The 24,721-nt window shown below is 36.6% G+C and overlaps 1 protein-coding gene across 4 annotated transcripts in view; it reads left to right on the forward strand.

Annotated features, from left to right (window-relative positions):
- PIP4K2A (phosphatidylinositol-5-phosphate 4-kinase type 2 alpha) overlaps positions 1-24,721 on the forward strand; it is a 107,555-nt gene that overhangs the window by 40,000 nt on the left and 42,834 nt on the right. For all 4 annotated transcript variants that reach the window (XM_021530384.4, XM_077788506.2, XM_085565469.1 and 1 more), the window contains exons 2-3: positions 16,758-16,855; positions 17,944-18,040. In XM_021530384.4, the coding sequence (XP_021386059.1) occupies positions 16,758-16,855; positions 17,944-18,040 (195 nt within the window). The remainder of the gene's footprint in view (positions 1-16,757; positions 16,856-17,943; positions 18,041-24,721) is intronic.

Consider the following 24,721-nt stretch of genomic DNA (forward strand, 5'->3'; position numbering starts at 1 on the left):
TCTGATGTGAGATGGTGTCAGGAGCTGGAAGAGAGATTATTACAGTGACACTGGTTTTAAAAATTGTTCCTGTTTTTTTCAAAAACAAAGAAAATGTGTAGCTGGTGACAGTTTGTGAGTTAGCACTTCTGAAAGGGAAATAGGACAATAGTTGTTTTCATATCACATTCTCTCCAGCATTTGCTTTATCAGGAGATTCTTTAAATAGCAAAATTCATGCTTTCTGAAGTTAGTTGTTCCTGTTTTATGTCACTGACCTTTCTTACTTTTAGGCTGTAAGAGCTGTATATTTTACAGGAAACATGGCTTGTATAGTACCAATAGCAATAGTAAATTCATCATTTAATGCCAATTTATGTCCATTGTGGATTTCTATTTTGACTGTAATTTAGAGACATTTCAGCAACAATTAATGTGACCTCAGTTTGAAAGCTCTGACTTAGACCTTATCTGCAGAGATTAATTTTTCATGTTCAAATCTCAATAGAAACAATTGTCTAGCTAATTCTTGGGAGCACAGACCTTCCAAAATTGAACAGAAGTCAGTGGGAGCTGTTTCTGTTGTGCTCTCCTGAAAACCAGGTGAGAAGTACTCTAAAGTGGGTGCCCAAAAATCTGTGTAGTGCTGGGTGCAAAAGACCCAGGTGCACCAGCCATCCTTTCAAAGGGAATTGGTTTCTCACAAGCATAGTTGATAGTCAAGAACTGTTTTGTGTTTTCGATTTGTTTGTGAAACTGCACTCCTTCCAAAACAGTTTGTACTGATGTCTCCAGCTCAGTGAGATGAAGTAAGCTATGCTGGCAGAGGTGCAATTTTTTTTGCTGGCATAAATTAGGCCTACTTTGTGGTTTACTAGTGACACTGTCAAGTGCAGAGCTAGTTATAACTGCATTGCAACCTGAATAAAACTAATTTCCAGATAGTAAACCAAAATGAAATGTAAAAATACCGTATTCTGTATGTATGTTTTATGTGTGCTAACACTTCAAAAGAATTAACTCAAATGCCTTCCTGGTTTGGTACTAGTCCTTAATTCCAATTTACTGTCGAGTAAATGGGGCTCTTGTGGGATTCATCTGAGTTAGTTGTATTCTCTTTGACGTGTTTTATTTCATTAAGACAACACTGAGAAACAAAACCTCTGATTCTTCAGAGAGAGGTAATTACCTTGATTGTTTGTGAATACGTATACATTAATTCCTCTAGAGCCCTTTTGCACTGCAGGTAGTTCTCAGGAGCCCTTGTGTTGGAGGAAATGGAGGAGCTTTTCTCTTAGGCTGTGGGCAGACATACATAAATACTTGTGCTTGCTTTTAGATCTTTCAGTCCTGGGTTGGGTAAGCATAACCACTGCTGTGGTTAGAGAGATCACAGTACGACAGCATCTGTTTATCCATCATTCAGTATTTGAAAAGATTAGTACAAGGCTATTCTTAGCACTGGCAGATAGATGGTATGTTATTTTAGAATGTGTATTTATTTAGTGTTTTCTTTAATGGTATCTGTGTTAGTATTTGAGGTCACTTGAACTAGCCAGGGCTGTATGAGCCATTTTTATCCCATTGAATTTACACATTGTGGTCCAAAACATTTTTTTTACCTCTTTTTTTAATTTTTTTTTTTTCTGGTGTTTTTTTTTTCCCTCTGGATTATGACCCTATAAAAACAACATATTCCTTGCATTGTGCCAAGTGCAGCTCTGAAAATCTGCTTTACTTGATTTGTCTTGCTAGACAGTAGAGGTGGGAGGGAGACAATACAGGGAGCCTGAAGACAGGAAGATGTCCTTACAGTGCTGGCAGCCTTCCTGTATTTGAAGCCTGCAAAGATGTCTTCAGTCTAAGGGAAACAGAGATGAGAATTGGAAAGATTGGCTTCCTACCCAAAAGTTCAGCAGAACGTTTTGGCTTCACTGCTGTTTGAATTCAAGTTTTCGAGTTTGTGATATAAAGTTTGACTGATGAAGCTTTTAACATAACTGCTTCTGTGAGCCTAGACAGAGGTAGTGTGTGTTGCTATTTGTTGCTTCAAATTTTAAAAAGAAAAATTTAACATGAAATTTGTAGAACTTCATAATCATTAGAGTTAATGGGTTTTTCTCTGTTATCTGGCTGTCAAAAAAAGGATATATTTGTCTTGTTTGACAAATACACAAAGTTTTTTATAAGGCTTCTTTTATATTGAGACAGTAAATTTACCTGGGAAAGATGTAGATATTGAAAACTTGCCATACAGACTTGAATTAAAGAAGAACAATATTTTAAGATAAAAAGAAACCTAATGTTTTTCTTCTAAATGATGCATATTTTTTCAGTCTTGTTGATGCTTAGGCGTGGCAGTTCTTGGCCAAGAATTGAGGATTATTCTATTTTCTTGATGACTGCTTAGCAATTGTACATTTTCTTGCTGTGAGTAAATGAAATTGTTTACTTGGGCGTTAGAGAAATCCATTCAGGTTCTAAAAGGTAGCATGAGAGAAAGCATGTCAAACAAGGGTCTGCTTTAGTGACTCTGAGACAGCAGACTAGTGAATTCTAAAGCAGAAGTTCAAATGAGGCTTAAATTGATAAGCAACTAATTAGTATTGATATGTAACTGATTTTAATTCTGTTTTGTGTTTGTATTTAATGAAGTCAGTACTAAGTAGGAAGGTCCACTGCATGCCAGTCTCCTCTGAAGATTGTTGACAGTGGGCTGGCAGACAAGAGTCTGTTCTTTGAGAGATCCTTTTTTAAATCCTCTTTGTCAAGCTCCATCTGATAAATTGCAAAGCAATGCACTAAACCAGCATTCTTTTTCCTAAGTTAAATAAAACAGCCTTAAATATCCTGGATACACAAACTGGAAAATAAGTTAATCAAACCAAGTTTTATACTTGATATTGTAGTATTTTTTTTTCAACAAAGGAAGTATTATCTGAAGACTATAATCAGTTCAACTCACAAACATGCTTTAAGATTTCAAAACTAGATCTCATCTTCCAGAACAATTTTTAATTAGGGGACCAGAAAAGGAAAACAAGGGGGTTTTTGGGTTTTTTTAGCCCCAATTGGTTTTTCAACTCTGAAAGATGTATCTGTTCAACTTTGTTAGCAGAAGTGAAGAAAATACTGTCTGCACCTGAAAAACAAGTTTGTTACCCAAAGTTAGTTTTGCAGTTCAGCAAACTCAGTGTTTTTTAAGTACTTAGACATTGGCAGCAAAATCAAATGTCAGAATAGGTTTGTGTGCAGGAGGTTCAGTCATTAGGTTCATTTTTCATTTTGTCATATGTCTTAAAATGTTTTGAAGTTAAAATTTCATTTACCTTTTAAAGTACATTTTTGGATGAATTTTTCTTCACTGTGTAATAATCACGTCTCAGACTGCAAGCAGTGCTCCCAGCTTGAGGGGCTTTAGCTCATAGTCCAAACACTTTAGCCTTAGGAATTGCAGAAGGAAACATTTCTCTGCTGCTTCCACTTCCCTGCAGCCTTGCAGTGAGCAGATTTGGCAAGTCATTCAAATGAACAAAAATCTTTTGGGCAGGTTTAGTTTTGGTTCTAGCTCTGTTTTGTCACACAGCTGACCACACACCCAGGCATGTCAGAAGGGGGAAAATTTTGGTGCAAAAGCAGAAAAAAATGGGGCAGATCTGAAGTGTTACTTTTGCGGTGATGGTGGCAACACTGACTTGTTTGAAGGGTATGCCTTTGTATGTTTTTCTGAGAACACCTGTGGCTCACTGAGCCTGTTTTCTTCTCAAAAGCTTTCTTGTAACTAGACAGAGGTGATACTTCTAGATTTCCTGTAAAGTGCCCCAGTATTAACTGCTCATTTCAGTCAAATTTGTACAAAATTGTAAGTGTTTCCATATATAATGGTGGGACATCAAATACCTGAAATAAAAGCATGAGTTTACAAGCTTGAAGTGGACACTTTTAATCCGTCCTGGGTTTTGTATGTTACCTGGTGGATTAAAAGTGACAAGCAGGATCCTTAACTTGCTGCATGGGAACTTCCCTCTGACTCTTCATGGCTTGGAGGGCCAACACATCACACCTGACCCTGAAGCCCTTCACTTTGCTGCTGCTGTAGGAATCAGTGTCTGTGTTGTCATTAGTGCAGATTACTGTTATGTCTCATTTTACTGTGTATTTTGCAAAGTATAGCAGCTTGCGGTCTCAGTTTTCTTGAGAAAAATGGCAGTGGCTCTTACTGTGAGTTTCTCTTTTAAAAAAAAAAACTTTTTTTTTCAGATCTTTAAATGAAAACTAAGGGCAGTATTTCCTTTCCTAACACTGTTTTTCAGAAAATATTTCTTAGACTGAAAATGGGAAAATGAGTATGTTTGCACAGAGGAACGTGGAGGGCATGGGGGTGCACATTCCAGATTGCCTGTGCTGGTGCAGTGATGCAAAGCAGCTGTGAGTCAAGTTAACTGGCCCTTGTGCTGTGCAGGCAGCCTGCCCCTGCATCTGGTCCCAAAAATATTGTTTGCTTTGATACCCTGTGGCTTCAACTCTTCAAAAATGCAATGTTGTACTCACTGTGGTTGCATAATTTGGAACTCTTAATTTTGTTGCTTTTTTTATTATTATTTGCATTGGGGAATTTGCTGTGTTCAGATTAGCATTAATGGTTGAAAATAAATGTTGGCAGATCAGGGCTTTTTTATTATTTGTGTGTATATGTAAAATATGTGTGTATATTAAATTCTTGCTTAAGGGATAAATTAAATCATTAAATGTTTTTAATTTGGATTTTCACATATGGAAATAATCAAAAAGCTAGATTTTCTTTCTCATACTGTTCATTAGCAATACATAACCTAAGTCAAATGTTAGTGATGAGAGAGTTTCTGTGGGGTGGTTCTGCTCTCTGAGTTGTGGAAATGTGATTCCTGGGTTCAGGAGAGGAAATGAGTGGCAGCTGATCAAATACTGTCACCAACCACCTCATCATGGGAAATGATTTTTGACTGGATTTGGAGCAGTTTTACCATGGCTAGCATAATAGAAACTGCTGCGGAAAACTTTGTGGCATTACAGTTTGGTTCTGTCTTTAGGGTTGAAGCGATGTTTTGTTGTTTTTGTGCTTACTGAATGACAAAGTTTTGTAATTTCTGTTTGATCTCCCTTCAGAGGCACTGTGGCATTGGTGCATGTTCAGATTAACAGCACTAAAACCACTGGGGTTGCTTTTTATTTATGGGCTATAAAAAGTAGAAAGCGGATTTATGTCTTTGCCTATTGAACGTGTCCTATTGTCCTCCTAAGCTTATGGAAATCCTCTGATAGCAAAATTCTGACCTGTAAACAGAGGAAAAAGGTTGCACAATTATATTATGTTGCTTTAAAAAATTATATTTTATTTCATATCAAGGGATAAAGAAGATGCTTACCTTGAGTTGTATAATTATCTCAACTCCCAATTTAACTGAACTAGGAGGGTGACAGGACTTGGGAGACTATGAGCCCCTGGTGGCTCTGCTACACTGGCCCCTCACACCCCTCTTCTTCTGCAGGGCTGGGAAGGCTTTCTGGAGTTTTGAAATAATGTGCAGCAATTTAAATACTTGGTCTTCAGCAAAATGACCATTACAGTTGTTATATCTGGGCAGTTAATATCTCATAAGTAATGATAACTAATTAATGACATTTTGTATGTAATATTACTGCCAAAATAAATTTAGATTCTGTAAGGAAAAAGGATATCCCGAGCAGTAGCAAAACCCAGCTCATTATAGCCACACCTGGATACTGGTCTTTCCCAAACACTGGAAGAGCAGCAAGTAAACTCATTGCTTCAGTAGCCAGAAGCTGCAGAGTCTATATCCAAACAAGTGTGTATTCTAATGTCTGTGAGAAGGAGAGATTAATGCAGATTTAGAAACTATATACATGAGAAGTCAGTGACCACCGTGGTGGACAGCAGAGTGCTAAAACAATCTCTAAACAATCCCAGATGTCTGTTCTGAGCTTGCTATTCAGCTTGGGCTGTCTTTGGGTTTCCTTGGGACTTTAAGGCCTTTAATGTCTTCTTCCAGACGTCATGGTGTCTTGACCAGCAAGAGCTTCTGCTTTTCCTCTGAGAGCATTTTCATAAATGAATCCTATACAGTGGCTTTGTGCAGCAAAACTGCCTGGGTGGCATCCTATTATGGAGTGATTGAGATAACTTAAAAAATCATTGGCAAGGGTATCAGCAAAAGCCAGATTTAATATTAAGTGATGACAGCATGACAAAAGTTCATTGTCAAGATTCACTCTACTAGTTACAGGACAGTTAAGGGACAGCAAGGAAAAACAAGCAACAGCAAAACCAAATAAAATCCAGGTAATCAAAACAGAAATGAACTGTGCACTGTCTAGGGATGTATGTGTTAAGGGCAGTGAGGGCGAGATAAAAAGGAACATGGCCTAAAACATCATTTAACAGCACTCAGACTTAACAATACTTATACCTTTTACCTTAAACTAAATAATTTAATGAAGGAAAAACACTTAATTTATACCTATCTTAACTTATACCTTAAACTTAATTTATGACTTAACCATGACAATTTAACAGAGGAATAACACTGCATTTAGCATTTAACCTAACTTTATAACTTTGAAGCTATGCTTAGCAACTCAGCAAAAGAACAGCACTGAGCAGTATTTAAGTAAGGTTAAATCATGTGTCACAAGCTTACTTACAGGCCTACCTCACTTCAATATTCAAGGTATTTAAACATCTAAGAAAGCAGCATTCCTCTCAGGTTTGCTGTAGCATATGCAATGTGCATGTACACTGACATGAAGAGTCAGTGCAGGCAAGGCATCTGTGAGAGATTCCCCTTGGAAGTCAGTGAGAGACTGAATGCCCTGCATCTCCTGTTGGGTGAAGGGTTGAGCCTGGAGGAATGGAGGCACGAGTCCAGGACTCATTGTTCAGCGACCCTCCAAGTTTGGCAAACCTTGAGGGTTTTCTGGCTCTGAGAGGCCCCAGACAGAGGGAGGTCACTGGTCAGAGCCCACTGCAGCCTAGAAGAGCTCAAAGGACTCATTTTGGACCACTGTTTATAGGGTTGCAAGAGGGTGGGCTTTAGTCACAAGTGTTTTATCCTGGCCACTGTTTGGGTCAGCACTTTCTTTGAAAGTGTAAGAACAGGAACTATATGCCATTCAGGCAAGAAAAAATTTCCAAGGCTATTCATAAGGGAAACAGGAGCTTGTTAGCTATTCCTGGGAGCAGATAGTCTTTCTGATAAGCTTAAGAGGAGCTTGAGCCCAGGTGCTGTTTTCAAGGCTGAGACCTAATGAGCATTTCTCAGATTGCAGTGCAGCCTGAAAAGGGTATGGAGGGGAATGCACCTCCACAAATCCTGATACCTGGAAAGTGGATAACCCTCACAGGTGACTGCAGACCTGTTAGCCCAACCTCAGGCATTACACTACTTTGAAATAAAAGACTGTATGGTAAATGCAAAAGGAATGCAGTGCAATAGCCGAGATGAATGGAGGGGTTTCTCTAAACCAAGGAAATGCAATTCTTACCCATTGGACCTCTAGGACAATATTTTGTATGGTGCTTACATGTAAAGTTATTACTTCTCCTGAAGGATAGGAGATTTAGGTTGAGGCTAAAAAAGGTTCATTTGGCTGCAGGCTAAGATGTGCTGGCAGAGCAAGTTCTGTCCCTTGTGCTCTCCAGTTTGTTCTGTTGGTCCATGTTACCGAGTGCAACTGCTGCACTGCCGTACAGAGCACAGAAATACGGGTGGTGTGACCTTTGTGTACTTCAGTATCACTCTTGGTCAGTTAATTAACTTGTAAAATTAGATTTATATAATGCAAATGCTCTAGCCTTCACCTAATGCATAGTCAGAAATGGCCAGAAGGAATAATATTTTAATGTCGTCTCTTCACAAGTCAACAGTTTTCTAAATAACATATTTGTGAGATTGGAATATATGACAGCACACTAAACTCCCTTAACTGGTCTTCTTCAGTACTGTTGCTACTACTACTAATAATGTGAAATGCATTATCTTCATTATACCAGCATAAAAATAGGCAAAAAATTGGCTGTTCTACATTTGTTATAACTTGTGAAAAATAATGAGGCCCATCTGATGCCTTAAATTGTTGCTTCATGGCATTTGTTCTGCATACTTCCCAGGTTGTTTTTCTTAGGCAGGATGCTCTTAAAGCCTTTTTCTTCATTAAACAGCCAAGTGTTATAGGTGAAATGGTTCCTTAGGTTTCTTTTCCCATTATACTTTGCCTTTCTGTGCTGAAGAGAATTTTTTTCTATTGATTTTCATTTTTCAGTGATAGCGTTTAGGTAAGGCTACAGCATTTCCTTGTTTCTTCAACTTTTATGTTTAATTTGGAATATTATGTTTAATGAACTGATTTTTCCTATTCAGAAATATTATGCATGAAAAATGTAATTTTAAAAGCTGTTATGAGATGACCATTATTTAATAGACTCATTTAGGTTTGTTTGCTGGTTGGTTGGCAAGTTTGTTTTTTCTCCAAACCTTAGTAACATGATCCATGAAATATAAGTGTAATTTTATTTCATTGTGATCAGAATTGTTGAATTCTTCTAGAATCCACAATAAATAGATAATTTAGAGACTTAGCAGAACATCTGTCTGTGAGGTGTACATTTTACTTTGTATATAGAATTGAACTTGTCTTCTTAAAACCTTTCCCTATATCATAATAAATGCCTGGTGCCTCCTAATGTCTTCCTTTTTTCAGTCATTCTTTTATGAAGCTTTTAGGACAAAGCCAAGTGAACAAAGTGTTTATCTGTTGCCAGATAAGCGTTTTGTTTTTTAATTAGAAAAATACAGACCAGATGGCTATCAGACCTTGTGACAAGTGTGTGTATTTTGAATCACTATTCCAAACAATAACTGAGGATGCTCATTGATATGAAAGATTGTCGAAGTGCATCAACCTCCCAGCACAAATTAAAGTTTCAAGAGGACAACTTTATTTTTGCTCAAAAAAGAGAGTGGTTTTTTATCAGATTTGTGGCAAATAGCTTGCAAATTGTTGTCTGAGCTGTGTCCCTTGTCTTGTTGTCTTCTTAACAACTGCATTTGCAAACAAGGATGAGCTCATGTCTAATGTGTGCCTCACAACTCATCCAAATACGAAGAGCTTATAGTCCTTTACAATTTTCTTTTGGAGTGAAATAGGACTTTATTTTTGTGTGCCCTTTGCTACTAGAAGTGTTTAGCTTGTCAAAAATCTCCAGTAATTTTTCTATTATTCTATTTCCCATTTCATTCATGGGTATTAATGTATTTGTACATATTATGGCATTTGACCTAGCTTTTAGGAGAATAAGGGATTATCATGACAAACATTATATCTGATTTGCTTAATTTATTTTTGGCCTTTGATTATTTGGCACGTTATGAAGTGGTAATTTTTGCACTCATTGAAATGTGTAAGGAGATTCATGGGAACTTTAGCCAAATATGTAGAAATGTGACTTAATGCTTGTCTGACAGTATACAGCAGTTGTTCTGGGTATTCTAAACTGTGCAAATGTCCAAGAGACTTGAAAGACTTAAAAGCTTGCAACCAAAATAGTTGGGAAGGAAATGCAATTTAAGTGCTTTTGTTATAGGTTCTTTAAACCCTGTCACTCCAAACTCTGAACAGGAGTGATAACCAAGCTATAAAACCCTTTGTCTAGAGTTTTGGACCCTGATACTCCATATTTGCAAATGAACATGAATGCTTTTTGGAAACCATTTCTTTGCTGTTTTAGGACAGTGTTTGGGACAATATCCTGTCCAGAGCTTTCTTGAGTATGTCACAATATCCTGTTTTCCACATGGATACGTGTACTGGACCTTCCCTGCCCAAACAGATCCTTTTCCTGTGGAAAACAGCAGCCAAGAAGTCTCATGAAAATATCTGGGGTCTGCTGTGAAATTTATTTCAGTTTGTTAATTCAATTCAAAGGCAGACCATAAGACTTCACAAAGGTCTTGCTACTCTTTTTGATAAAATGTGATAGCTGTTATTGAGGTGTTAGTTTCTTAGTATTGCTAAATATGATGTATATTTAATACTCCTGCAGTATTAAACATATTCTGTGGCTAATACTTTAGACAAAATATACGTTGAGGCAGTTTGGAATGCTCTTGGTTCAGTTTGGCCTACTTTTCTAGTATTTAATTACTGAATTTTATTGAAAGCCAGGAATCTAATGGTAGGCATCACCTAAACTGTAAAAAACACAAAGCTGCTCTGGTAATTACTGGTAGATGTTTTGAGACATGTAAAATTTAGATTCTTTTATGTAGCTGCCTATTACCTGGTAGGAAGGTGGTTTATGTTTGTTTGATTTTGAGGTTTTTTAACATTTTAGTTTAGTTTGTTTTTCTGTTCATATACCTTAAATTGCAAAGGTTGTAAAGATTCAGAAAAAGTGAAATGCTTTGCCCTCTGTTTTTCTTAGTCATATAATTGCATTAATTTCTGGACTTGATTCTGAATCGGTAACTGGAAATTCCTTATATAGAAGTTTTCTATACCCTTTCAAGTCTAACAAATTGCAGAATTAAAAAAAAAATGCCTGGATAGGTTTTACCTTGCAGGGTAGCAGGGGGAGGTAGGGGAAAGAGATGAATTTTTGTGTGATTGAAATGATGAAAACCTAATTTAAAACATATTAAGAAGTATTTTGCTGAACTGATTTATTTCTCTGCAGCAGAACTTAACTTAACCTTTTATTTCTCTTGCAAGAATGGGTTTGAGTGTAATTTGAACTGTCAAATGACATTTATCAAATGATGGTTTTGCCCTGCAACAGGCAAATGTCTTCCACAAAATTGATTAGCTGCTGACCTCATCCACCCTTTTCAGACCCTTCAAGGTAGATTTCAAAGAGTTGTAAAATAATCACTTCACTTTCAGTTTATACTTCAGCACAAGGCGTTTACTGTCCTGGTAGCAATGCCACAGTGTGTTCCACATCTGGGAAGGAGAGGATGTAAATGCCTGCCTATAGCTTTGCCTGTCACCACTTGGCCTAGTTCTTTAACCTAAACCTCTACTCCTTACAAAATAGGAACAGCTTTGGAGAGGGCTTTTTACAGGACAATAGAATGAATAAGAAGAAACTTCATCTTGTAGGTGCCTGCTCTAGTGATCAGGAAAATGTTCTGTTTGGTAAGACTTGCAGGGTGTTCAATAGTATCAAGCAGGTGCTGGAAGAATGAGAAATAATAGTCCCCTAAATGTGAAATTTTATACTCCAAAGAGTTTCCTCTGTTGTGTTCTTGTTCTGCAACCCCATTTTGTAAGACCAATCCACAAAAAAAGCCTGTAGGCTTGCTTTCATAAGCATTAACCTACCAGTAAATGAATTAACTGTGCCATTGAGGAAGTCTGTGGCCTCTTCAAAATGGTGGCTTTGTGTCTGAACCAAAAATATGGTTTGATATTTCTGTGCAAGTTTCTTTGCCAAAGTAGAAGCTGTGATGCAGAAAGTAAAACCCTGAACATAAAAATCTCAGAACTGCTGGTGGTGTTAAAAGTTCAATTCTATTTTTATATCCAAATAATTTCTTTCTTCCGAAGTCTCTCTACCACTCCCACTTCTTCCAAAATCAGTGTTTAAAAATACATAAATTTGTGAAAAATGCACTTGACTTTTTCCTAGAGTAACAAACCAGTTGTAGCTTGTTTGTCTCAACAGATCAGACTGTTGTGAATTAGCTTTCAGTACAGAAAGAGAGCTGGGAGATAAACAGCTGAAAAGAAGTAGCACTTCTACAACTCCTGCCACATCCAGCATCAGGAGCAGCAGGGATTTTCCTGTGTGAGAAACTGCCAAGATCAGTAACTGCAATTGAGATGTTTTATCAGGCTGTTTCATGTGAAAGCACCTCATCCCTGCATAGTTTCAGCAAGTCTGGCAGGCTGATATGTTAAAATAAAAGGAAACTGTGTCTATGCTGTATGCTAAACATGCAACATTCAATAAAAAAAAAATTGGAGCATGAAGGACTTAAAAAGGAAGAGAATTTCAAAAGAAACTAGGCATTTCTAAGTAGTCTGAGTGTGATTTGTGGTCTTCTTGGGATTAAATTTTGGATATTGTGCATGGCTTTATCAGGTTTTTTATGGTTTGGTTTTTTTTTTTGGTTGGTTGATTGCTTGATTTGGGATTTTAAATGAGTAATACCAGCTGTAATATGTTACGCAGGTTTCTTGCTGTAGTATTGTAACAATAAGCATCAGCTTGTATCTATTGGAAAACAGGATTATTGTTCTGACTCTTCTAGCTAAACATGCAATACATGCTGTAAATTGCCTTTATTATATGCAGTTTAAATATCTCATTGTCTACTTTGCATACAAGCAATTTATTGCTGCTTATGTTCTGACAGAATGAAAACTAATGCTTAATTATGCATTGCCCTAGTAATGTGGTGTTTAGGGTGAATGTATCTGAATTAAATAAGGGCCATTAATAATGCCTAACAATTTATGATATAGTCGTTGCTTGATTTCAAATTGTATAAATTAGAGAAGCTTATTTGAAATGTCACCAGTATAAGATGGCTTTGTGGGAACACCTCTCTGTGTGCTAATTTCAAAATCATTACCAGCTGAGTCTTACTATTTATTCAATGTCCAGTAGGCTTTTATTATTCCCTTATTTGCAGTTTAATTACAACCTCTGTTATCCTGACAGTGTGAATTCAATGCTAAACCTGCAGGAGCAAAATGAGTTGCAATCAGTCGTTTTTTGCTTGAAAACTTCTTTTTCCTTTGGCCTTCTCTCATCTCCCATGGCCAAGCCACCACTCTGAGCCACAATTTTTTGTATGCGCATTTGAAGGGGCAATGCCAGTTTAAAGCTTTTAACATTCTTCTATCCTAAAGCTTGTAAGTTGTCAGGAGATGTTTCCAAGTCTCATAACCACCTGTGTTTATACTAATATCACAAAAGATACTGAATTAATGACTTAAAGGGGGGTTTCTGGGTCACTTGTTAATATCATGTGTGCATGAATTTACAAATGTTGTTAATACACATGAGGTATTTATACATAATATACATGGCTACTATGCAACTAAAATTTTAGTCATTCATATTTAAAGCAATACATTCTCTAAGGCTATTTTATTGGATTTGAATTCATCAAAGATACAGCAAGCATTGTCCATTTCAAAAAAAGACAAACTGCACCAAATTTTGCATTGGCAACAATAATTCAAGGCAATTAAAGGATATAGGTTGCAGGACTAAAAGAATCTTCCTTTTCAATATGACTCATATGCATTTATTATAGAGATACTGTACACGTGGTTTCTCTGAAGTAATTGCAATTAAATGAATGTTTGATCCTGAATACTCAGTCCTCTGACCAGTGAGCTCTCTTTGCCTCATTTATGCTTTGCAATTATCTCTTGTTTATCTCAATTTCTTGGGAAATTTTTTCTTGATTATGATTCTGTTGCACTCAAAAGCACTCCTTAGAGGAAAACGGGTATTTCTTATGTAAGTATTACAGCTATTGTAACAGTTTCTATTGTAATTTGGAATACTGAACTTTTTTCCTCACATGCACATCTCATTTGCTATTGCTAGAGGAGCTAACTGTATTTAATTGGTAACATGAAGAGATGGACATAATACTGGTCAAAGGTATCACATGCATCTTAACACATTTTCTGTTGTACTTAACTTTCAAACACAGAAAAAGAAGCAAAATATTCGAGACAAGTTGGAAGACTCAAAATGTTTTCTTTGCATTTCATATTTAGTGTCTTTCAGATGTGACCATTGCTTCACACAGTGATGAAGTAGAGAATTGATCCCTCTGACCTTTCCCTTTTCTTTTAGCTTTTCAAGAGCTGTTTGGGGGGGTTGTTTTGGATATTGTTTCTTCTCCCTCCCCCCCCACAATGTGGTTCCGGTTTCCACCAAGATCTAATGACACTGGGTTTCCATCCTCTCTTGTGCACATTTTCCAGTCTGGCCTCATCAAATCTATCCAAAAATGTCCTATTGCAGAGACAACCAGTCCTTATACTTGAAAGGTTTCAAATAATTAATGGTCTGTGCTGCTGGGATATGCTGTTACTCAGCTGGTGTGCTTTACCAGAGGTCACTTCTACTGCGTGTTCATCACCTGCTTTTTTATTTTCCTACTCTACTGGAGAGAAATTCCCAAAAATATTAGAGAAATTACTTTTACTTACCTTAGATTTGGATGAATCTTAAAAAAAAGCAACCAACCAAAAAACCCCAAACCAAAACAAAAAGCACCCTGAAAAATTCATCCCTCCATAAAAAAACAAAACCATCAAACCTGCTGACTGAGGAATGGGGAGAGTGTACATTCATATCTTGTAGGGAACTTAGGAGAAGTATTTTGAAATTTTTTTTTCTTAAAATCAAAGAATCCCCAAAGTATGCATATACAAAGGCTTTTTCATTCATCTGTATAGGTGATGCTTGTAAGGCCTACAGGCACAAATAAAACTATGGCATTACATAGCATGAATTTAAATATCCACAGCATGAAAGCTAATCTATAGATGTATGCAGAGAAACTTCATATCAGCAAATTAAGAAAAGCAAGTACACATAACAATTTGATCAATGCAGTTTTGATAATTTAAAATGCAATTTTGCAAGCAAACTTTGTTGTAGATAGTTGAAGATGTTTGAATTCAGCATTTATTGCAGTATTTAGCAGAAGGTGTTCTTGGGATCGTTTTTGTCTGTAGTGTATATGCACGTACATCTCTGCTATTTTTCGTTCAAGTGTGAAATTTGTTGTGTGATCTGGCAATCTGAAAGAGATGGTAATTCTGTAAAACAAATTCGGAATTTCATATCTCTGCGTAATATATCTACGTGTCCCTAGTTTTATTTGTACAGCAGCTAGACTGGTTCTGCACACTCATGAGCTGCCTTGTGACTTTAGGGGGAGATTGATGTACAGAGGTATCAACTTCAGTAAAGAGCACGTATGTTTGATGTAGTGATTTTTCAATCAGCGTTTTGTTATTTTATGTTGTATTTAATGAGGTGTCATCATGATTTATTAGGCTTGTACAGCTGTGTTTTCAAAAATGTATTGCAATTTCTTCTGTCTCTCCCTTTGGTGAGTGTTAAGACGAGTTTTCACTTTGAGCTCATCCCCAACATCTTTTTCTTTCCTTTCTCTGCTCTGCTTCTGTCAAGAACTTTTCAGGCCTTTCCAAAGAAGTATTCTTTGCACTTTTCATGTGGGCTGCAAGATCTGAATGACAAAAATGAGACATAGCAGGGAACATTACTGGGGCTTTAAAGTATTGAAAGGTAAGGAGACTGCCTGACCTTCCTGACAGAAGGAAGGTTTCTTTCTTCTGCTTAAGAACTAGAGGAGAGCTAGAGGAGTCTTCACTCTTCTGTTTTGCTCAACTTCAGCTCTTCTAAGGTCATGCTTGCAGGGAGTGCATTTTTTTTCTCCAGTATTTTTAAACTATAGCTGTTGCAGTGAAGGTTTCTCCAAAAGCCTCTCTTGAGCAGGGTAGCATTTACAAGCAATTAACATCTTCCTAGTTGGAAAACACTGGTGGATAAGTAGTGCTAGGGAGCAGAGGAGCCACACCTGTGTTGATACATCATCCCCAGTGTACATTCCCATTTTTATGAAGTGGGGCTTCCCTCTAAACCCTGTAGAAAACTGCTGAGAAAAAAATATGCTCTGTATGAGCAAAAAGACTTAGCTGAGCAAATTGAGATGCATGACCAGGGTGTAGAGTGCCATAAAAACATGGATAAAACATGAGAATGTCATGAGTATTTGGTGACTGTTGTTGTAATGGGTATCTCATTTCTGGTTTGGAAGGGTCCATTGCAAGCTTAACAATTCTGTCTTGTATTTATCATGTTCTAGTTAAACTTAAGTCAAGTAAGGGTAGATTTATACATGAAATACTAAAAACATGCCTACAAACCAGAGCATAGAAAAGTTGTCCACATTTTATAATAAAGATGTGGTCACAAGTAAAGTAAGTGGAAAAATCCTAATCTGGAGAATACTGACAATGTTAATTTTAAAGCTAGAAAGAGTATGTGGTCCACATAAATGTAAGAAAATAAGGAAAACCTTAGGACTTACATGCACCTCTATTTCTAAGCAAAAATGTGTCTGTTTAAATGGTTTGTCCAATTTTAACAATAAAAGAAATGGCTGAATACTGCAACTTAGAAAATCTCATCTGAGTTTTGCACTACTGTAAGAAACAAACTTCTGCTTATTGAACTGAAAATATGTATGTTCATATGCATGCAAAATGTCAGTTTTCTACCAAAAGTTCAAGACACAGGCATATAAGATTTCTTCATAAGCTGCAGGGGTAAATAGTCATTGGAAATAAAGAAGTTGAATTATCTTTGGAAAGCCTAGCTTAACTGACAAAACAAGAAAAATTAGTTGGTATAGGAGAGTATTTTGCTGGCATTGTCATTGACCTTCCATAAAAAGTACACTCCAGGTGTGCTTTAAAACACTTTTTTATTTCTGAAACAAGTCTAAATATAGAATGCTGTTTCTTCTCTTCCAAAGCGTCACTCTTGAGATTGCATTTCATCTGGAAAGAATAACACACACTGCTTTTACATTCTTCTATTACCTGTTTTCACTCCTGGGATATATACACAGGAAATAGTAGACTTTCAGAATTAAGACGTCTATGTAGCATCTTTGCAAAGACATCAGCAACTAAATATATTCTGTTTTCTCTAGATCAATGAACTGAGCCATGTTCAAATCCCTGTTATGTTGATGCCAGATGATTTCAAAGCCTACTCAAAGATAAAGGTGGATAATCACCTTTTCAACAAGTAAGTACAAGTAACAGTTTTGTGTAGAAGTGGATAGTGGTAGTGGTATTTTTTATGAAGTACTGTGAACTCTGTTATTTTTCAGTGCATGGAACTGAAGTTTTGATGATTAAGTTAATCCTGAGATAAACATAACCGTCTGTGCTGTTCTAAAAAGCAACAGCAAAGGCTGCTGGGTAGAACTTTTTCCACCATATGGTTTGTTATTACCTTATGAGTATATTAGATTCTGAAGGTGATCCTTTCTTGGTGTGATTATTTGTAAGCATTTATTTGTGCATTTCTAAAAATATAACTTAATGTGCTCTTTATTAACTGTAGTATTTGAATAAGAATGAGAATCTAAAACCTGTATCAAATGTGACTAATGTTCAGCTTTTTATTTTCCATAATGCAAAATCATACCCATCATATAAAAGCTTCAAAAGCATTATGGTAATTTAATGTAATATCTATTGTCTCTTAAAAATAAAATGTCTCATGAGCAGTATGTACAGATATATTAATATTGGTTTGTGTATAACCTGAATTTATTCAAGAATATATGTAGAAAAGAAAAATTCTGCTACTTTGAGTCTTCAGCTCTGTGACAAAGGTAAAAATAACTTTTCTGTTGTATAAGTCTAAAATGAACACTAGGATATTAAAACTAGTTCTGTATTGAACAAGTCAAATTTTCTTAAAGCTTTATCACTTAGTACTTTTTGATGTCACAGATGGTATAGTAATACTTGTATAATCCAATCTAAGATTTCACCTTTGAAGTAAGTTTTGAGCAGTGGGAAAGCATTCTTTTCTTTTTTTGAGTCCATGTTTCAGAATTGTCAAAATACAGTTTGTGTTCATTTTGTCATTGTTGTAGTTCCTTAGCTACAACATAATGATGTTATAGTAAGCTAATAAACATTCATTAAATGTTGTGAAGAAAAACAAGATAACCCAATCTCAGTGAAAAAAAAAAGCAGTAGAAGAGAAATGGTAAGAGGATTGTTACCCGAGCTTTCTATGAACAGCTTTGAGGCAAAATTCTCAAGTTGCTTATTATATATGCATGATAATGAAGTTCAATTGGTTTTATCTTCTTTCAGAGAAAACATGCCAAGTCATTTCAAATTTAAAGAATATTGTCCAATGGTTTTCCGCAATCTGAGAGAGAGATTTGGAATTGATGATCAAGACTTTCAGGTAAGCTCACTTTGAAAAAGCTGAGAGTGGCAAAACGCACATTTCTGTTTAACCTTTCAGCCTGCCCCAGTTTCCTTCTGGCTCCTGCCCTTCTGCCATCTTTAGTCCTCTGTGTTCCTCATTAGAGTGCCTCTATATAAGCCACATTTATTGAAGCTGCAGGGTAGTACCTCTTGCAATAAGGAAAAATAATGTTTGGACACTTATGGAAAGAAATTCTCTATTCAGCTGAGTCGCTTAGATAACAGTTGCATCAGAGTTCTTTCTATGAAATGTGGCTTCTGAAATGACTGCAGCCTTTTTTTTTTTTCTTTCCTCATGCTTTTTTTGGTTACAAGAGAGTGACCTATGGCCTGCCAGCTTCATCCTGCTTCATCATGTCTCATTTTCCTGTTCTTAAGAGGATCTGGAAACAAATTGCTTGTGTAAAGTAGATACAACAAACCAAGAAATTGCTCCAGATTTGGCAGGGCTGTTCCATGCAGTCAGAGTTTCTTTCTGCCTTTGCAAAATAAGGTCCCTGAACTCTGCTTCAACCTGATTTGCCAATTCTGAGAATTCCCTTTTCCATTAAGAGTTCCCAATACACAGCATTTCAGTCACAGGGATAATTCCTTCTGCAGTCATGCTACAAGATGTCCTGTCCAAAAGAATGCTTGCTATGTAACCCATTAAGGCTTCCTCTCATACTTTTTTGCTTTTTTAAACTTATTTTGATGTGAACTGGAGTTATGTCGCTAAAATATATTAAGAGAAATTTTAAGAAATTATTTTAAATAGCTAAACAATGATGCAAAATGCATTTGTACAATAACACGCTCATTCTTGCCAATGGAGCAAGCGGAATGTTGCAGCCAAAGTCTATATCTGAGTCTTTCAACAATCCTTTTTACCAATTTGACCTTTTCAGGATCAAACAACATATTAGAAACAGGGGTGTAGACAGAGATTAGGTTATGAATCTCAGTATACAGCCACTGTAACCTTGCTAAGACACTTTGCCAGTCAGTAGAGAAGAGGATTGTTGGTTGTTTTGGAGCTGTCATGATTGTGTTCCATGATGTTTCATTAACCTATTTATGAAGAACTGTTTAAAAGGAAATGCACTGAGATAATCAAATTGCATTCCTGGTTCAGTTCTGCTGTTGGACCAAGGAGGATCCTATTGCTTGAGAAACTACTTGATCCCTTTATATGAAGATTTCATTTTTGTTGATAAAGAAGGAAGACGTATGATTGCTTTTAAAATTGTGATGCCAATTCATGCTTGCTATCTTTAGAACATGGGCTTTTGATATTACTAGACAGTGGAAGGTAGAGTTCAGTAAATGTTAGATGACTTAAGATGCTATAGTGAGTTATAACTGGCAAACTTAGCATAATAAAAAATGCTGCATTCCACAGCGCTGTGAAATGTTTCCATCTGCACTGCTGTTCTGCAAGAGAAATTCCTGTTGTAACTATGTTATACTACTGTTTGATTTATTCATTATAACAATGATAAAATGGCATTAAGTAACTGTCACTGGATAAACTGTCTGTATTTTCATATTAAAACCAAAAATACTACTTTGTAGCTATGTGTTTGATAATGTAGCAAATCAACAATCCAAAATAAGAACATGTAACTGTATCCTGGGTTTTGATACAACAAAATTGTGAAGTACAAAAAGAATATCATGTTTTTTAGTATTTAAAGCATATTTAGTGAAAATCAGAAAATGGTTAATAGTAATTTTAACCTAAGGGAAGACAATGTCTGCCTTCATTATTGCTTTTTTCCTCTGCCCAAGCAATTTATCACTCTGAATTCTTATTCTACTGGAATAATCTGAATAAAAAGGAAATAAATTAAATGCTCAAAGTATGAATGTATTTTGAATTCACTTTCAAAATTAAATTATTTTTACTACACATAAAATTTGTCTCCTCACATGTTAGTTAAGAATTATACCTATTAAAAGTAGAAGTTGTTTTCATTTTAATGTTGCAGTCTGTGATTTAAAAAGGGAATCTAATAAATATACCTTTTTTTCAGATAAAGGTTATCTTCAACTATGTTATTCCAATTATTATTGGTTAAAATGATTGTCTTATACTCAGAATCAAACCTGAAATTGAAAAATTATTTGCAGTGTAGAAATAAGGGAAAGCTTATGGAAGAAATATCAAGTTACTTTCTCTGATGGTCTTTCTTATATATTTTCAGGAAGGGAGTCCTAGTCAACTGTGAACAATGTCATTCCCATTATTGAGCCAGAAAGGATTAGTTTAGATAAATAAACCAATTACCTTGTTCATTAGTCAGACACATCAGTCACAGTCTCAAAGAACATTAATTTTAAATGCCTTTGTTTTCAGAATGTTCTGCTGATATCCTTGATGAGTTGTTCCAGAGGGCAAATAGTCTTTCCTTATGAGTAAGCACTAAAAAAAACAAAACCTACTTCATGAAAAAAATTGGTAGCATATGCTCTGAATAGTGGGCTATACTAATTTTAATCCTTTACATTGTGTTTCTAATTTTGTAGTTATTTTGTGGACTGCTTAACAAATAGACTTAGTTCACATGTGAAATAACGAATATGTGGAACTGGTCTTGCAGAGGTTTCCTTATGTCTCTGAAGAGAGATTTAAATTTCACAAAGTACACAGCTTTTTCCTACAAGTAACCTTGACTTAGGAGTCAGAGGAATACCTTAAATTGTATATTGTTCATGCCTTACAGGAAGCCATTTCTAGTAATGGCAGTTAGAGTTCCTGGAATGAACTCCCTTCCTTCACATGACACAAACCAACTCCCTTTTTAGAGATGTTTTTGGTAATCTGTCCTGCATCTGTCTATATTTTGTAGCTAGTTGGGCATCTCCAAGAAACATTTAGTACTGAACTGGGATTGAAGCTTTGTGGAGATACATGTGCAGTTGCTAATACAGTACGGACTTTTTTGGGCTTCATGCTTTATAATGGATAGCAGTGTAGAAAATACAGTATGAAGTTAGTGAAACCTTGAGGTTCATTCAAAGTTTGCCTATACAAACTTGTTATGATAAATTAAGTCTTTAATCTAGGTTAAGAAACTTTGTTCTTGTATTAAAAAAATTCTAAACCAGTTACTGCATTACATTAAAAACTGATCTGGATGTTTTTTCTTAAAGGGGGAACACAACTGATGATCAGTCAGTATGAATCGAAATTGCATTTGAATTATGGAAAAACTTTAAAACCATTTTAACCACTTAAAAAGACTATAAATTATCAAAGGGAAAGAGACTATTGTTTTGCTTTGTTCTGTTGGATGTTACAAGTATGTATGGATCGCTGATTGAAGATTACTTTGTAAAGTGTCAAAGTAATTCCAAAAGACAGAACATTAAGTAATGACAGACATTGCCTTGATAGGGTAAATTATGTATTTTTGTTAGTATTTTCTTGTTTAATTGAAAAAGAATTCTTCTAATATTCATGGGTGACTACTTGAGAGCATTAACTGTTTCTAGTAGAAAATAAAAAAAATTAATAGAAAACAGATATTGTAAAGTCCCTCACTAAGCTAATTGTAATTTCTGCATTCCCACTCAATTGTAGACAGTGTAAAGGTTTTTCTATAGAAAGATTTCTTCTCTCTCTACAAACCCCCCCATCCCATTCCCCCTCTACCCAATTAATGGGATAGCTGTTTTTCTTCAGGGTTGCTTCTCAAGCATACTTTATCTTAGAAGATCCAAGAGTGGAGTTCTGTTAGAAGAATTAGAGGGTTAGCTTCTTGTAAACTGAAAAATTATGAGAGATTAACAGGCAGGCAGCTCAGCTAACAACCCCCAACAATCTGTAGAAAAATAGGATCTACTACTGTTACAAATACTTCTGCTGCTGTTGCTCTGGGAAGGGAAACTTTATTTACTGTGCTCCAACACATCTGTTCTTGCTTAAAGTTATTGCCGAATCCTACATCTGGATTCTGCTAAGCAAAAGAGGATGACTGGGTTCTTGCCCAGTAAAGTACAATTGCTCATACCAGAGGGCACCAATGTCCCAGTGTACATTATGAGCCTTCTACTGAGGATGAGGGAGAGCACAACTGACTTCCTTTCAAATTATAGTACTTGGTGTAGTAGGAGACAGGCTCAGATCTGACTTTTCATGTCTGCAGGAGCAGTTTGTAGAGATTCTCTGTACAGGACAAATAATTCATAAAGAACTTTTAGCAGATGGTTCTGTAAGTTCTTTTTAATGTACCTATACTTGATGTTTTTCTAAGCACTTTTCCATATAAAAACTTGAAATCTAACTGAGAATTCCTGCTTTTAAGCAATTTCCCTAATTACAAACCATATGAACTTGTATCTTTGACTTCTGATAAAGCTGTTAAGGAGACTTCAATGTCTCACAGAGCTTTCTATGCAGAAGGATTTGTAGTCTAGACTCATAACAAGGCATCAGGAAAACAATGCAAATTCTAGGCTTGTTTTTTAGATGTCAGCCTTCAATATAATTTTCTTTTAAGGTATCTAAACTTCAGATCACCAAAATTCTTATCAATCTCTAAATATTGTTGTTCATTTTACATGACTTATACAGCCCCAAGACATCATCTTAACAACTTAAAAAGTACTTTGCAATCCAACATTTCTTCAGATAACAAGTAGTAATAAGAGCTCTCAGCTGGTGCTTCTGCACTAAAATTTATACTTTCATTTTTTGGCCCTTGGTTTGGAAAAGAATGAGCCACCTTCAGTATCAAACTACAGACAGCAAGGTCAGCAACAGCTATGTTAGAAGTTGGAGCTTATTCCTAAAACACTCTCTTCAATTAGTTCTTGCTTTGATGGTTTTTAATGAATTATCTTGTAAAGAAAATACCAGTGCAAGTCAATTTATTTAACATGGTAAGTCTGTCAGTGCTTGAAAAGTTCCTGGGCTTGTCTGTCAGGTAAGATTCCTATAGCAGAGTGTACAGTTTGTAGATTCCAAGTGGACATTGACACCAAGACATTCAGAACTGCTGACATCTTGTTTGACATGAGTATAGACAGTGGTTTTAGTAAAGTGTTGAACCAGCTGTAGTAACAAAACCTGTGCTGTTTGTAGTCTTTCCAGCACATAAAAAGTGAAGTTTTCAGTCTAAATCTAATCCTCTAAGATTTAGTGCCTTAAGTGTAAGCCCAAATAATATTTTTGTGATGGTGAGAATTAATCTTAGTACATATGGCAACAGAAATTCTGACTTGTGGTTTCTCTGTTTTCCCTAGAAAACATTTAATTTGCCTTGCATTTTGCTGTTGCTTGCCTAAAAGGAGTATTATTAACAACTGGGCATTCAAAATGGAAAATAGTAATTTAGCATGTGCTAGCAACATCAAAAGAACAAACTGATAAGTACTCCCGAGTTCTTAGAGATATTCAAAGGAAGGCATTAAGCCAAGCTTTGCAGGGCTAAAGGGGAAAGGCTCCCAGAAAAAGAGCCCTAGCTCTTTCCAAAGCAAGTGCATGCTGTAAACTGACAGCTCTATGGTCTCAATAGGACAGCTTGATTTAGGAAAGACCTCATGTTTTATTCGTAAACTTTTATTCAACGAAGTCAAGGAACCCATAACCTTTCTCCTGGAAGGATAGCTCAACGTAAAAAATAAGTTGTTTGTGTTCCTCTGTCAAAGTTTTTTCCGGCAGTCCCTGCGCGGCCCCGGGCGGTGTCAGGCCCGGCTGGGCTGGCGAGCGGCGCCTCAGGAGCATCGTCTGCCCCAAGGGTGCCAGAGCTGCTCGGGTAACTCCGCACGCCGAGAGGAGGGGAAGGGATGGGAGAGGACACCTGTATGCCAGCCCAAAGAGGCCTTCATTTCCCCAGGTGGGGCAGGAAAGGGGCCCTCTGGGTGGTGCAGTGACAAATGCCAAAGAAATCAAAGATTACAGCAGCTTGAATAGGGGGTGGGCGGACAGGGGTGCAAACCTGTCTGCCCAATGGGGATAAACCAGAGAGGGACACAACAACCTCTGATAATGTAGCAGGGGTGGGCACAAGGTCAGGGGACAAAGAGAAAAGCTAAACTGGAGTGATTGATACAGAACTTTCTGGAAGAAACTGGAGGTGGTTACAGGATTAACAGCAAAAGGGTATAAAAAACACGGATTGATGGAACCAAATTAGGAGAAAACAGGGATAGGTGAGAAGACAGACATATAATTGGGGAGCCAAGGGTGGGAACTTTTGGGGTAAATAGCTTGGATCAAACCAGCTGTGAGGGGACAAATGGGGGAGCATAAGGCTAAGTAACATTGATAGAACCAACTGACTAAATCAGCCCATACCACAACAGTTTTTCACATCTTTCTCCATAGTAATCACTCCCTGATTACAATTTCTTTATAAATGTTTATAGGTGTTTGGAGTGTGTGCATCCACATTTTAGCAAGATCATAGAAGTACCTGTATTTCTGATGGGTGCAGCACAGGACCAGTGGTGGCCTGTTTTCATCTTTTGGGGTCCCATAGCATTCACCATAGGCCTTTTGAGAGCCATGCTTATGAGCTGACAAGAAATCATCATGCAGATTTGTCCATATATCTGGCAAATGCAGGGGAGGTTATACCCTCTGAATGTGCTTGTAGCATGTTGCTGGTAGGTCAGGTATGCTTTTCTCCATGTCAGACTCCTTATAGACCTTCCAGTGTCAGAGATCAGT

The sequence above is a fragment of the Lonchura striata genome, chromosome 2 (assembly GCF_050655825.1).
Source record: "Lonchura striata isolate lonStrDom1 chromosome 2, ASM5065582v1, whole genome shotgun sequence".
In the NCBI taxonomy this organism is placed as follows: Eukaryota; Metazoa; Chordata; class Aves; order Passeriformes; family Estrildidae; genus Lonchura; species Lonchura striata.